The sequence below is a fragment of the Anneissia japonica genome, unplaced genomic scaffold (assembly GCF_011630105.1).
Source record: "Anneissia japonica isolate Jap-2015-1 unplaced genomic scaffold, ASM1163010v1 scaffold287847_len925385_cov155, whole genome shotgun sequence".
Classification (NCBI taxonomy): Eukaryota; Metazoa; Echinodermata; class Crinoidea; order Comatulida; family Comatulidae; genus Anneissia; species Anneissia japonica.
This window is the reverse complement of record NW_022731638.1, coordinates 281,583-296,821: the sequence shown is the minus strand read 5'-3', so window position 1 is coordinate 296,821 and position 15,239 is coordinate 281,583. Positions and strand designations below refer to the sequence as shown.

The following is a 15,239-nucleotide window of genomic DNA, read 5'->3' as shown; positions in this document are numbered from 1 at the left end:
GTTTTTCTTTATGCTCAATACACATAACAACACTCCACACAACCTCCACCCACCGACAGCACTTAAACATTGCCAGCTATTGTCAAGTGGGCTATTGCATCATTGATGCTCTCGTTTAAATAATTAGAATGTTCATTTGTACTAAATTAAAACGTCTTAAAATTGAATACCAAGACGCGCTTCAAACACATGATCTTTGGTTCTTTAGAACACATCGTTAGCCGACCGCGTTATCCGTGCTTATGTGTCCTATTTGTGGCATAGTTACCAACCGCATTGTGCGGGACGGTCTCGCATTTCAAAGTGATTTTGGATGAAACACGCATTTTGCAGAAACACATGCGTGCGCGATCATAAATTTGTCCCGCATTTAGCACATGTCAATGCGTGATAAAGAATTATCAGGAATTTAGGGGAAAGTTTATTTAAAAATAGAAGAACTTGGTTTTATTAAAAATATAAGAACAGTCATGCAGTAGCTTGAGTCATTAGAGAGCTTTTGATTATCTCGTTCGAGAATCAATTCACCAAGAAAATTTCTCTTTTCCTACCAAAACAACAAAGCCAACCACACACTTATTTGAATTTAGTAGTCGCGTGTGATCTTGCGCGTTCATTGTCACAACCAACTGTTGATTACCGTATGTGACTGGACCACTGGGACCCTTGCGGCCTTCCTCCACATTCAACTGGTATAGTCACGCATTTCAAATCTCTAAAGTTGGTAACTATTTTGTGGTAATGCCAGTAATGTACAGTCGCATCGGCTGTGACTTCTGTCAAGTACATGTGCCGAAGCAAGTTTATTTCTCTGCCGGTTGGTTCCGCAGATTGCAAGTTCTAAGCTAATCACTATCCAACCTACCTGCAGAAAAAAAAAATCAGTGACCAAAAAAGGAGCTAAAATAAGAGGGATTTTTTTTTTGCAGGCAAGTTGAGCCCATTGCTAGTTATAAACTAATCACTATGCAATCTACTGTACCTGCAGGAAAAAACTAAAAAAAAAGGATCTGTTAATCAGTGGCCAAGAAAGATCTATTAATCAATGTACTCAGATACAATATAAAGCTCCTCATCCGAGCTTAGAATTTTATAGAGTTCATTCAATGTTGCTATCGGCGACACAAAATGCCTTCAACTGGACACCATTTTCTGCACTGACAAACCATTGATCCCAATTTCTAACGTAATTATTAAGATGTTGTATCTTAATTTTGCTTTGTAAATTTTAATTGTTGTTTAAATGTGTGTTCGACAACTAATATAATGCGAGCTTTCATGTTTTTAGTACATTTTTATGGTAAATTATTAGGTTTTAAAATACCTATTCAAGAAAGCCTATACTAAACCATTAAGATTATGAAGTCATTCAGGCGTAATGAATGGTAACCAACGTCTGGTTGACAACAAAGTGTGCCACCTGGTGTTGTGACGACACTGCTGTCACCTTTCCTAACTATTAAGTGAACATAACAAAAAAGGTCTATGATGATGCATACAACTAACTCTAACTTTAAATGTTTTTCTTTATGCTCAATACACATAACAACACTCCACACAACCTCCACCCACCGACAGCACTTAAACATTTCCAGCTATTGTCAAGTGGGCTATTGCATCATTGATGCTCTCGTTTAAATAATTAGAATTTTCATTTGTACTAAATTAAAACGTCTTAAAATTGAATACCAAGACGCGCTTCAAACACATGACCTTTGGTTATTAATGCACTCAGATACAATATAAAGCTCCTCATCCGAGCTTAGAATTTTATAGAGTTCATTCGATGTTGCTATCGGCGACACAAAATGCCTTCAACTGGACACCATTTTCTGCACTGACAAACCATTGATCCCAATTTCTAACGTAATTATTAAGATGTTGTATCTTAATTTTGCTTTGTAAATTTTAATTGTTGTTTAAATGTGTGTTCGACAACTAATATAATGCAAGCTTTCATGTTTTTAGTACATTTTTATGGTAAATTATTAGGTTTTAAAATACCTATTCAAGAAAGCCTATACTAAACCATTAAGATTATGAAGTCATTCAGGCGTAATGAATGGTAACCAACGTCTGGTTGACAACAAAGTGTGCCACCTGGTGTTGTGACGACACTGCTGTTGTACTCTATACTTAATATACTACATTTGAAATTTTAAACACGATAATATGGTTGTTTTTGTAAAAGTTTTTAAATTTGCAAAAATTGATGTTTTGTAGATTTAAACACTTGGATATTACTATCTTAATGTAAAGACTTTAAATTTGCAAAACTTGTTATGTTTTGATCTGTACATCATTGGAAGATATAAAATCTCTTTTACTTCGGAACTAACATCAGACTAAAAAAAGGCTCTGCTTCTCTTCCTCAGTTTTGCATGACAATATCAGGCTACCTAGATACTGTGAATGAGCTATTCAGTGTTCAGTTTACTTTTGCGCTTAGGTGTAACAACAGGAGGTTTAACATTCTTTATTCATTTACATCACATCTTGTTTTAGGCTTTTGCTGTTATGAATTTTGTTGTGCGCTACAAACCAGATGAGCAACCATTTCTGCGACCTCACCATGACTCTTCGACTTTTACCTTGAACGTTGCTCTTAATCGTCGTGGCATTGATTATGAGGTATGTTTATATATTTCATGTTCTTAATATATACCCAATTTCTGGAAAGGTGTATAAATAAAATTTGTTAAACAATATGGTTGCAATATTGTTATATTTGTACCTTACATTCTTGTAACTTTGAAATACAAGAATTCTCTCTGCCATTCAAGTGCATAACCTTGCTAATCAAAACATTTTTCAATATTGTACATTAAATTCAATAATAACAATTCTTTTAAAGAACTTTTATATATGCAGACAGTCTGTGTAGTCCCTTACTCAATGTCCTAATTGTTGAATAACATTGCTTTGATATTTCTCAACAGTGAAATAATTATTAGTTAGTACTTTATTATTTTATAACTAAACAATCAATAAAACAGCATTTTATGTTTTGTTTTTTATTGTAATTTACTATTATATAATTCATTCATTCACTCATCTATTAAATATTATTCTGCATTTTCCATGGTATTTTATAGAAGGTTTGTCGGCAACTCCTCCATGGATCTCACTGCTGCATTTTATTTTAACTTTACTGTATTAATGTTTAGTTGTAAACATATGTGCTTCTTTTGCTTTCTCTAATGTAATTCATATTAATTGGTACAATATGAATTATGAATCTATTCACAATTACAAATACAGGTCTCCTTCCAATTAAATACCACTTTTGGGACTGGGGTTTGCAAGGTCTTATAGTACTGTAGCTTGATCTATAATTAAAATAATAAAAATAAAAGACATTTCTTAATTTAGACCACAGAAAAGTAGTCTTTAATTGGAGAAGTCTTTCATTAGGAAGACCTGCATGTTTTGTGACACCTGAAAAAGTTCACAGCTAAAGATTTAGATCCAGCCCGCGAAAAAACATTACTAAAAATAAATCATTTTCCGGCCGTTTTTTAGAAAAATTTCTTCTGTTTAGAGAAACACAACCTAGGCCTAGGCACCCCTCCACTATTTGTTTTTAAAAGAGTGGCTTTTTCTGAGTGTAGCTCCATGTATCTAGTGGTGTAGGGTATTGGCATGAGGAGGGGTAGACTAATGGGAATGATGGATTAAATGGGGTGCTGTTTAATATGATGCTATGTCTAGCCGTTTGAGGCACCAGCAGGCTTGGGGCATGTTATTCTGTTGAAAACACTGCTTTCAAAAATTATTCTTGAGACTGAAAGTGCAATTTCCAGGAATGTAGAGGTATCTATGTTGAAAATTTGCACGTCTCAACTACAGCCACTGGTGAGTGGATATTTTTGTGGTATTCTCTTTTTTAATTTAATTAATTTGTTAATTTTAAATGTCTACAGTAGTTTAATTTTAAATTTTTATAGTTTGGGTACTGAGGATCCCAATTGATAGGCTGAGGCTGGATGGACACACCCTTACAAAATATTGTTGAAATAAATGATTAAGTTTATAAAAATGGATTTACTAGGGCTTTTAACTTACTTAGCTTTTAAATCTTACAACGAATTTGACCAGAGGCTGACACACCAGATTGCACTTTCCTTATGTAGTTTTATGGACATTACTGTGCTAATTGAATAATTCTGAGTTCTTAAGACTTTCAGAATGGGTTCTGCTGTCATTGATAATAAAGCTATCTGATTAGCTATCTTGTTGACCTCGTTAAAACCGCTGCTGCTGCATTTCTATAACTTTTCCTAGTTAAGGGTTCTAAATGTGGGATCTAGATTGTAATACTAATTTAATCCACATATACGCATGCAGTAAATTTGAAATTAATGAACTGAATAGTAATAATAATAATAATAATAACAATAATAACAATAATGACAATAATGATAATAATTAAACAATAATAATAACAATAATAATAATAACAATAATGATAATAACAAGAAAATAATAATATCTCCACCCACATCATAATTCTCCTCAGTATAAATTTCTCCTGCATATTGTTCCCCATAAAAAAAAAAATATGGTCATATGTTTGTTTACTCTTTACCGGCAAGCCCACACACACGGCAGACAGTTATACTGTACTTAACTTAAGTAGTTTTTTGATCATTGTGTCCTTGACCTTTGACCCTGACCCTTCAAAACTTAATCACTTCCAGATTTTTGGTAAAGGAACATTGTGATCAAGTTTGACAAATTTCTGATAAAAACTGATTCAAAAAATTGTTTTTTGTTGATTGTGACCTTGACCTCTGTTGACCCTTACCATTCAACATTCAAATACTTTGAGATCTTTGATCGTGGAACATTGTGACCAAGTTTGACAAGTTTGTGATTAAAACTATGGGCTGTAAACAAATAAATAAAACAGTTTTTTGTTGATTGTGACCTTGATCTTTGACCCGACCCTTCAAAATTTAATTGTGGTGAGGTTTGACGAATTTCTGAAAAAAAAAACTATGGGCTGTAGGCCCTAACAAATATGCCGACAGACAAATGAACAAACGGGCAAACACATAACCTCCTGTCAACTTCGTTGGCGGAGGTAATAATAATAAATTATTAATTTGAGAATATGTATAGCGTCTGATAAAAAAATATAATTTGTCATTGGTGCTTAAGATAATAATTAAGAATTATTGGTTAAAGAGAGGTTCTTGAATACACCGGTATCAGAGGTTGGTCAAAGTTTAAGTGGAAGAGAGTTCCATAATTTCGGAGCGGCAAAAGATTAAAATTATTTATAATTATGTCATGACAATGACATCTGTGGCAACAGCATTGATGATGTTTTTTTTTTTTTTAATGTGATGATGTTTTTAGTATTGTTGTTAATAATGGCGATGATGTTGTTACTGATGATGATGTTGATGTTTATCTTTACTTTTTTATTTATATAGGCTTGTACACACACACATACACCCATACACACACACACCCTCCAACAATTGCCAAGTTTGAGAGAGCAGCTAGCTCATTCGGCTAATCTAGTGGTAGCCGCTGTATGTGCGCTGAACCGTGGAGATATCTAGGTCCCCGGTTCAATTCCCATCACTGCCTCTCCTTGTGTTTCAGCTAGAGGGCTGAAATACAAGTTACAATAGCGCACCGTCTTTCAGATGAGATGATTAAGCCGTTGGTCCCCTGTGCATTATGGCCCATGTGCATGTTAAAGAACGCAGTACACTCTTCGGAAAAGAGTAGGGGATTGTCTCCCGGTGTACTGCCCAATCACCAGCAGAAGGACCCCACTGGAAATAAGTCTTCTTCTAGACTTTTGTGGGCTATCCTTGGTGTTTACACCGAATAAATCCAATCCAATCCACTGTCCTATGAGTAGTTGACAATCCCTATAACAAGACAAACATACGCACACATGATGCTGTACACTAAATCTCAATGTGAGGCTCAGTGTATGGTGTTTATTTTGGTCATGAGGAAAACCTTGCAACACTGGTGGCAATTGAACCCAAGGGCAGATTGCTATTAAACGGTCTTAACTGGTAGTCTTAACTCCTCGAATAATGCCGGCTTTATCACTTAGACGGTCTTACTAAAGCCACTCGGCTAAGACCATTGCTATAAAATGTCCTTCACTTAGACCGCTTTGAGTATTGAAACACAAAGAAGCACTCCCTGGTAACATAAAATTGAGGGCGCTTTTACATATACGTCAGGCTTGCTCGACACATGCACATGTACCAAAATGAACGTAAGTAAACATAGACCGCTTTTTACAGACGCTGAGATGCTGGTGGAATATTCTACCTCTAACGCCATGATGAAAATGATTTAAGACCGATTTGAGCCTCCTCTGAGTAGGCTTTAAAACTTAAGACTGGTTAGACCGCAGTACAGCAGTGGTCTATAATCATAGACAAGGAGTGCTGTCACTATTATAGCTGGCTAAGTGTTAAGACCGTCTAAAGACTGCTCACACAGCAATCCACCCAAGGACCTTTCTATTCTACGTAGCCTTATTTTAGAGTCTACCAGTATGTAGAAAAAAAATTTTTTTTTTTTCTCACAAACAAACTGTGGTTTTCTTCCCAACCGGGGAGTGGGGGGAGAGTAGCTTTTCTGAAGGGTGGCACTGGCCATGCGACCCCCCTCCCCTGGTGCCACCCGTGGCTGAAGGCTCTATACTTAAGTAAAGTTTATGTGATGTTTATCACTATAGAAGGCTTGTATTCAGGACAGGGAAATTTTAATAAATTTTAAGACCACCAAGGCAAAACCATATTCTAGATTTGATTTGTATTAAAAGGCTCTGATAATTTGACATGCTAAAATCCAGTATTTAGAAAGAGATAGATTAAGATAGACATACATTATTTACCAATTCCTGTTTTGTCTTTCCATATATTAGCAGCTACTTTAATATAGTTTCACTTCTTTTTCAGGAGTAACTTGGGATTAAGTTTTGTCAGGATTATGAAAATATCTTAGCTTGTTAGAAATTGATATAAATCATCTTAAGTCCAAGCCTGCATAATTAAGTATCAAATACATTCTCACTTTTGTTTCTTCTTGTTAAAACATGTAACATAAAGGTTTAACATTTCCAACAACAGTTTACACAAATTATAAATTGCTGTCGTATTTCATTTCAGCTATCATTTGTTTATTATTTAATAACAATAATTATGATTCATAAACATTATGCAAATTAGATTATATATAGTGGTTGCCAAACGTATTAATGTAATTTTCCAAAGTTGGATTTTTTTTATTATACAGTACTGGTGCAGTGGTAGGTGAATACAATTTCAATAATTTTCTTGTTAGTTTTCTTAATGCTATTTCTTTGACATTTATCACTGTTGGAAATGGCATTTAAGGTCTCAGGAAATGAATTTCGATGTAGGCTTTCTCTTAAGTAGGATGAGCCCTAAATAAAATTATACGATTTTACCGACCAAAAAACATGTTTATTTTCCAAAAAGGTTATGATATTCTTTGTATACAAATATATATCCAGTACATTATTCAGTAATAAACTTGCGAAAAGTTCTTCAAACACAATTGTTTATTCATTGTATGTACAACTACTGTACAGTGCTCTACCATTTCAAGTGAGTGTTGTCAGTGGCTACTGCATCAAAATATCAGAATATGCACAACTCTACGTGCACAACTGGTGATTACAATACTAACATTAAAAGGCGGTGATTGACTTTATAAACCAAAATTTAGCCTTAAGGTTAATGCATTCAAAACTTCCCTTCGGGCCTTGCAAGCCCTTATGAAATTGTCCATGCATTAATCTAACCTTTGTATAATATTTTCGACTAGTGTATTATACTCAACCATACTAATTGCTTATTTTGAAACATTTTATACTCTGTAACTAATATCACTAGAATAGTGATGATTCAACTGTAACTTGCCTGCTAACCAATCCATAGAAAAGACCTTTAAGAAAAAAAAAACCTGTATCATTTAAATAACTAATAATTGATATGATACTATATGGTAAAATTATCAAAATTCCCAAGTGCTTTGGTTGTCATTTTGCCTGTGGACATTCAGCATATAATCATGATCAATTAATGAATACACTAAAGTTGCATCCACAAATTGTTGATCTTCGTATTGCTAAAGGGGGCATTTGTACACAGACAATAAGGCAGGTTTCAGCATATCTTGTCCTAGTCTAACTTTCTTTATAAACAATCAATCAGAAACACATGTACCGACAAGCAGGATGTGTTTTGACAGCTGTAATCTGTATAAATATAATATTTAAAAAAAGCCTCTACTACTACCTTAGTGGTAACTATTGATAACACAAACTTTTGCTGATGCTGTATTGACAACGATATTGTTGTGAACTGAAACATTAGGGACTTTTAGATTTGCACGTCGACATAGTGGACTGCTACGTGATGAGGTCATTTTAAAGCACTGCGCATGCGTTACGTTGTCTCCCTCGTCCACTACCAAAATCGAGAACGTGTTCACCTCGTTTTTCCCGTCGTCCGAAATCTAGGACGCCGTGCTCGCTTGTGAAGTTTAAAGATGGAAGATGAAAATATAGTGGCAACGCTGCCTTCACTGGTTCGTCCAACTGAGGCAGAGACAGAGTCTGGGGGAAGTTTCTAACTTGTGTTGAATTAATTTGTATTATTTGCTTTTTAATGCACAGGCAGTTATGTAATTTCTACTGCCTTCGTTAACACAAAAAAGGCTGTGGAGGTTCATGAGCGTGCTTACGCCAGTGTGCATGAAATGAAAACTTGCACCGCAGCGAGCGCAGCTGGCCGGGGAGGCCTGTTAACAATCTGCATCATCGCAGTTGACGCACCGGATGCGCCCTGAAGTAGGCCTATGCATTACATTCACATCATTGTTGTACTTGTCTAGATCAAATTTCTGATAACCTCGGTACCTGAATTCGGCATTTTTGGGTTTATTTGTATTGTATAAAAACATGAATTCCTCATCGTCCAAGACACAATCATGTAGGTATGCAAAGACAACAATTTCGCGAAGTCGATGAATGTTCGCCATGACACAGCTGCTTAATAAGGTTGCCTAGCGCGCGCTACATGTCGACTGAAATCTAAAAGGTTTTTATTTGTAGTCAACAGGTATAGTTGCTATTGCTTTTACTCTTGCTTCTGCAGTATACTGATGTTGTTGCTGTTGCTTTAAACTGTTGCTGTTGCTGCTTTCTCTTTCTGCTACTGCTGTTGCTGTTACTTTGCTGCTGCTGCAGCATACTGCTGCTAATAAGAAGTTTTCGATTTGCACGTCCACTATGTCGACTGATAACCTATGACGTAGTTTTGATGACTTGCGCATGCGTCAAGTCAACTAATGCGATGACTGCCAAATTTGAGAACGTGTTCTGCAGCGTTTTGACGTTCGCTCTCTGACTGAGATAACAAGTATATCACAACAAACTTTTGATTCATGATGGAGGACGATGTCGCGGTGCTTCTTAATTTGGCAAAATTATCTTCTACTGGGGATGTAAGTAAAAAGCATTTCGGTTAAGTTATGTCCTATTTGCAAACTATAGAATTATCCATTATTTTGGATCAAATTCAGTGGATAATTAGGTAATTAATTAATTAGCCTATTTTAGCTAATGTAGGCCAAGGGAACCTAAGCCTAGGCTAGCTGGCGAGGCCGCCAGCCTTCAGTCAGGCCGGGCGTATCCAGGAAAAAGAAAATAATTTTCAGTGATCTGTTAAAAAAAAAAAGAATCCTATATTGAACAAAGAAGGAGAGGTGCACCCTCAACAGGGAGATTTATGTTTTTACAACTCCCTGCCCTGAATACCCCATGGATATACCAAAGGGATTCGCGAAGCCGATGAAGATTTGCCATGTTGAGCTGCGTAGACTACAGTACCTGAGTGTTGAGTAAGATACCACGGCCAGTGTATTCGAATAGCGCGCGTGAACACGGGAAAACCCCAGATCACAAGGTCATAAGTTCACTGACGTGTCAACATGGACGTTCATTTAAATCGAAACGTTCAGATAACCAGTGGACAAGTACCAGTCGACTGCTCGGATTTTCCACTCACGCGGAAAGCCGTCCACGTCCACTCAAATCGAAAAGTCCTTACTGTTGTTTCTGCTACTGCTGCTGTTGTTACTCTACAGCTGCTGTAGTGTACTGTTGTTGCTGGTGTTACTCTTGCTGCTACTGCAGTATACTGTTGCTGCTACTGTTAAGGCCAACTCAGACAGCGTCGGCCGACGCAGCCCGACCCGATGTATCGTCGGGGACAGTCTTAAGCTGTCGTGAGGAATATTTAACATGTTTAATATTCTACGACGCGACTGCCCCCGACGCACACCATCGCGTCTGCGTTTAACTCACACAGACCCGACGCGACAACAAATCACGTCAGGCTGCGTCGTACGACGCTGTCTGAGTTGGCCTTTACATTGCTGCTCATGAAGCTCTTGCTGCTGTTTCCGTATGCTCCTGCTTTTGTTGCTGTTGCTGTTATTTTTTTCTGTTTTTGTTGCTGTTGGTGCTCTGCTGCTACAGGTGTTTTACTACTACTGCTAAAAAAACTGAATTATTAGCCTTCAGTTGATTTAATAACATATTTCCCCATCAATTAACAAACATGTACATAGTACAGTTGTGTACTCTAGACATGCAAGTTGGCTGTTGAATCAGTAATAATGGTTTATGTTTTGTAGTAAAATTAAAACCTATTAAGTTTAATATGTGTTTAATTATAAAATGTGACCTTTTTGGGTGTAGGCCCTACTCGATGTTGTAATGAATGTTTTTTGTGTTTTTCCCTAGATCTATTTCAAATGGATGAGGGCAGGATTCAGCCAATTGTGTTTCTTTACAAACTTTGATTTATTACGAAATCATATTTGTTACTTCTTTTAGGGTGGTGGCTGTCGTTTTCTGAGGTACAATTGCAGCGTGACAGACTCTGGAATTGGTCAAACACTTATACACCCTGGGCGCTTAACGCACTACCATGAAGGACTTCTGACAACCAAAGGAATTCGCTACATCATGGTCTCATTTGTGGATCCATAAACAAGAATTGCAATTGTTATAGACATAAAGTGGTCCATCGTACTTCCAACCACTTGGAATTCATATTGTTCAAGTGTACAGTTTAAATCAATAACATATGTCCAAAAACAGTTCCACTTCCTACAGATGTTTTATTTGTCATCTGTACATTATCTTGGCGATATTTTGTTCTTTTATTTTTATGCACTATGCAAATTACCAAAAAAGTCTCTATGTGGTTAGCCATCTTGAAATGTAAATAAATAAACATTGTAAGATCAAGAAGTAGGCTTAAGAGAAAGAAAAAAAAACACTTAACATTATAACTTTCCAGCAGTTTAATGCATGGCTAGTATGCATCATAATTCTTATTTTCTGATCAAGTGATACTGGTGTTTGGTCTAATTCAATTTGGTAGGTGAACTGTAAAATCCAGTGGCGTATCTACAGGGGGTGGGCGCGGGGGTGTTCCCCCCCCCCCAGTCGCCCTTCCCCCAAAAATCACGGTCAAGTAGTTAAAAATCACCTAAAATCACCTTATTTTGCGAATTAGCGCCCATCAACTGATCATTGAGCTCCTCCCACTTTACCTTCCGGCTACCCATCAGCACCCCCCTCCCCCATTTCAAGACTTCAAGATACGCCACTGGTAAAATCTTATCGTTTCTTAAACACCGATAGTGATGGAAGATCTTGGGTGTTTTAGAGGCAAACTATATCTTCAAGATAATATATAGATGTAGTTTGCTTTTATTGTAAAGAGTTGGATACAAAAAAGTAGACAGTGACAGTATGCATACGCCTTAAAACTAAAAGAAAATGCATACGTTTAGAGTCCGTACTGAGCCCAAAAAATCCGCAATGAAAATATAACATGTTTGATACAGTTTACCATAGTATATTAAATTTACATTAGTATATTATATGTTCCTGCCTAAGTTGTTAACAATTAGGTCTTAGGAAATCAAAGGCTACATTATTGTTACAGATTCAGGAAGCTATTGTTTATAGCTGTATGCCAGGAAATTGGATAATTGGTCAATCAGTAAGAGATAGGAACAGGAAGGATGCATATGGAAGACCTGCCAGTTGTAGGTGGAAACACATGCACTTTAATAATGCTTTAGATGTTTTACTTTAAAAATTTCCTTTTCGATGACCTCAAAATAACCTGAACTTACCAAACTTTTACTTTTAGGTTACCTCTCTATCAAATAATAATTATATTAAATCCTATTAAAGCTGGGTTTTTCCGTAATAAATCTTTATCTATTTCTCACTTTTATTCACATTGGTAATATCTCATTTCCTCTGACTTGGTTCACTTCTAAACCAAACTATTTTGCTTTTTTCACAAGATTATTTGCTCATTTCCAATTCTGCGATTGATTTATCTATTTAGAGATCAGACTTTGAAAAATTCATGAATGAATTCAAAATTTAAATAAAAATACTATAACAATAATACCAAAAACTAAAATGTTATATAGTGTCATCAGTCTGAAATATTAGATGAAAGTTTCATTTGATCAAACTTATCTGATGGATAATCTAAGATGCCCAATTCGAAATTTAAATAAAAATGTAATAATATAATAGCAAGAACTTAAATGTTATATAGTGTAATCAGTCTGAAATATTAGATGAATGTTTCATGGATAATCTAATGTCCACTTATTGAGTTTGTCGGGTTCCAGTTCATACATTGATTCAATACCATCAGCAAACGAAACTCGCTATAACTTCATAGTATACACATATGTTTTACATCAACTGCAAAGTCAAATGCTGTGTCATATTTCTTTTTAAATTTACAATTGATTACTCATATATATCAACAGGATTTATTGTGCAAACTTTTAGTTTCATCAAGATAACAAGTTTTTTTTTTATTTTTAAAGATTATAATACAGTTCTTAATCTTTGTGAATTAGCATAACACATATCCATGGTTAATAAAAGATTTGTCACCTATAGACATGCGCTATTCTTTATGCGCGAATTTTGTTAGATCATTACCAAAAACACCAAAAATGTTTATGATCATTATAATTATCGTATGTTTAGCTCTTAGAATTTGTAGTGTAAAAATAAAATTAACAATGTTTGCCGTTGAGCCATTTTCTGACCATGGTACGTACCTGTTATTCTTTGTATTTATACGCTCGCCAAATTTAATCTATTTATTTTTGATATTTTCAGTTTTTGTTCTTAATTAGAAGTCTTTAATTTGCTATTTTTTTATTGATCTGTAACAAGTTCATTTGGAAATTGAATTTCAAAGCTATTTAACTTGCCAAAATTGACCAGCATCCCGCCTCTCTGCAAGATATCTGAGGTAAAGCTTGAATAGATTTAAATAAGTTACACGTATTGAGATTTGGCCTGAATCACTCAAGTTCACCCTCCTTTGTGAGTTCATTGTCATACGATACCATTGGTATTTCTATGAGATTTATATTTGATACAATTAAAACAAATTTTGTCTATGAAAAGTGTAGAATAAACCAAAATAATAAATGCTAACAGGCCGTACCACTCCACAGTTTAAAGAAAAATATTACAACTAGTTTCCAATGTTCAGGTTTGGCAGATTTTTAGTATGTTTGACGTATAAAATGTTTAGACATTCACCAACATCTATCTCATTACATAGGGGGAAAAAGTAGTCGGCGGTTGATTCGAATTTATGTACTTGAAACAAAAGAAACCAAAAATGGCTTCAATATGGGAAATGTTGATCTTAATGGGAGATGGTTGTCTCAGAGGAATTCGGCTAGCAAACTCTTCAAAATAGTAATAATAATACTAATAATAATGATAACATTAATAATAATTACTGTACTAATATTATTATGTTTGGTGAACATTGTAGTTGCCATTGTTTTAGTTGTGGTTGCTAGCTAAAGTAATTTAGGCGTATTGATGAAGATGATTGGTGCTAGGTTCACGTTAGTTTTTGAGTATTCCAAAGTGGGGAGGTGGGGGAATAAACATGACTAGGCCTAATGTTTTTTTTTATGGTGCTAATAGAGTGTTATAATATATATATAGATATATTTTAGTGAAATATGGATGTATCAAGTAGTGGCATTAACATTCATAGTCAAAACTCAATTGATGAATACAGTAAAAAAATGGATTTTTTAAAAATGATTGTACATGAAAAATAGCAATAGGTAGGCCTATAGTTTAGTGGTGTTCATATTTATATGTCACGCAGTTTTTACCATACGTATCGTGTTCAGACAAAACCATTAAAACTGGTCATTATGTGTCATTTGATCAATAAAAAATAAATTTGAACCTATACAGTACTAAATTGTTTTAAAGTTGTTTTTGTAACGAGTGGTGTGTTTCAAAGTAAGTTTAAGAATTTCAAAAAATTCAAATTTGAAAATATGTTAAAAAATTTGAAGTTAAATGTTATTTATAAATCTTCCATATACAGTACACAATAAAATCGAAAACTACGTCATGGCCATGTGTATACCAATATCTTTGAACAGTTATAGGCTTATCTAACATGTGATTTTTTATGAATCATCAACATTCCTGTAACAGTTTCGATATGTTTAGTATTTTACAATGCAGAATAAGGTTTGATGGCGTTTTGAGCCTACCGTGCAATGCTGTGAAGATCTTGTGTCATATCTGACTTTCGTCTACCGGTACTAATTTACAAGTTGGAGATGAACAATATCAATCTGCCTGTAGATCATTATTTAGGTTTTTTGTTTTTGTTTTTTGCTGAAGATATTCATGTTGGGATATTTTATTAATTGTCATGACTGGGTCTTTTATTACGATACTGAAGTAATAAGCAAAAGCTATAATTGAAACGTAAGTTACAGATAAAAAGAAAATTTGAACTTTTTGGCAAAATTAATGCGACCTTTTGCCTGTTGTAAGTGATGACGAAAGGAGCCAAACATACAGAGACACTCACACCAATAGAGGAGTTAAGCAAGAAAGGTCCTCTCTGAAACAATAGATAAAGTAAAGCTTAACGGTCGACGAATAAAACTGTTTTTCCTTTGCATGGGAAAATGAATATTTTAATTTACTCCAAGCTTCACCGTTTTGCGTTGATTACTGATATTCGCAGTGTAGTGTGAACGACATCTATTGTCAGTTAATCTAATAAAAAGTACTGACCTGTATTTATAGACAACCTTTTTTAATATAT

General features: G+C 35.0%; 1 protein-coding gene across 1 annotated transcript in view; it reads left to right on the top strand.

Annotated features, from left to right (window-relative positions):
- The window catches only part of LOC117115492 (procollagen-lysine,2-oxoglutarate 5-dioxygenase 1-like), a 62,715-nt gene extending 51,186 nt beyond the window's left edge, over positions 1-11,529 (top strand). The window contains exons 18-19 of the mRNA XM_033259336.1: positions 2,506-2,631; positions 10,916-11,529. Of these exons, the coding sequence (XP_033115227.1) occupies positions 2,506-2,631; positions 10,916-11,071 (282 nt within the window). The 3' untranslated portion in view covers positions 11,072-11,529. The remainder of the gene's footprint in view (positions 1-2,505; positions 2,632-10,915) is intronic.
- Positions 11,530-15,239: the final 3,710 nt, after the last annotated feature.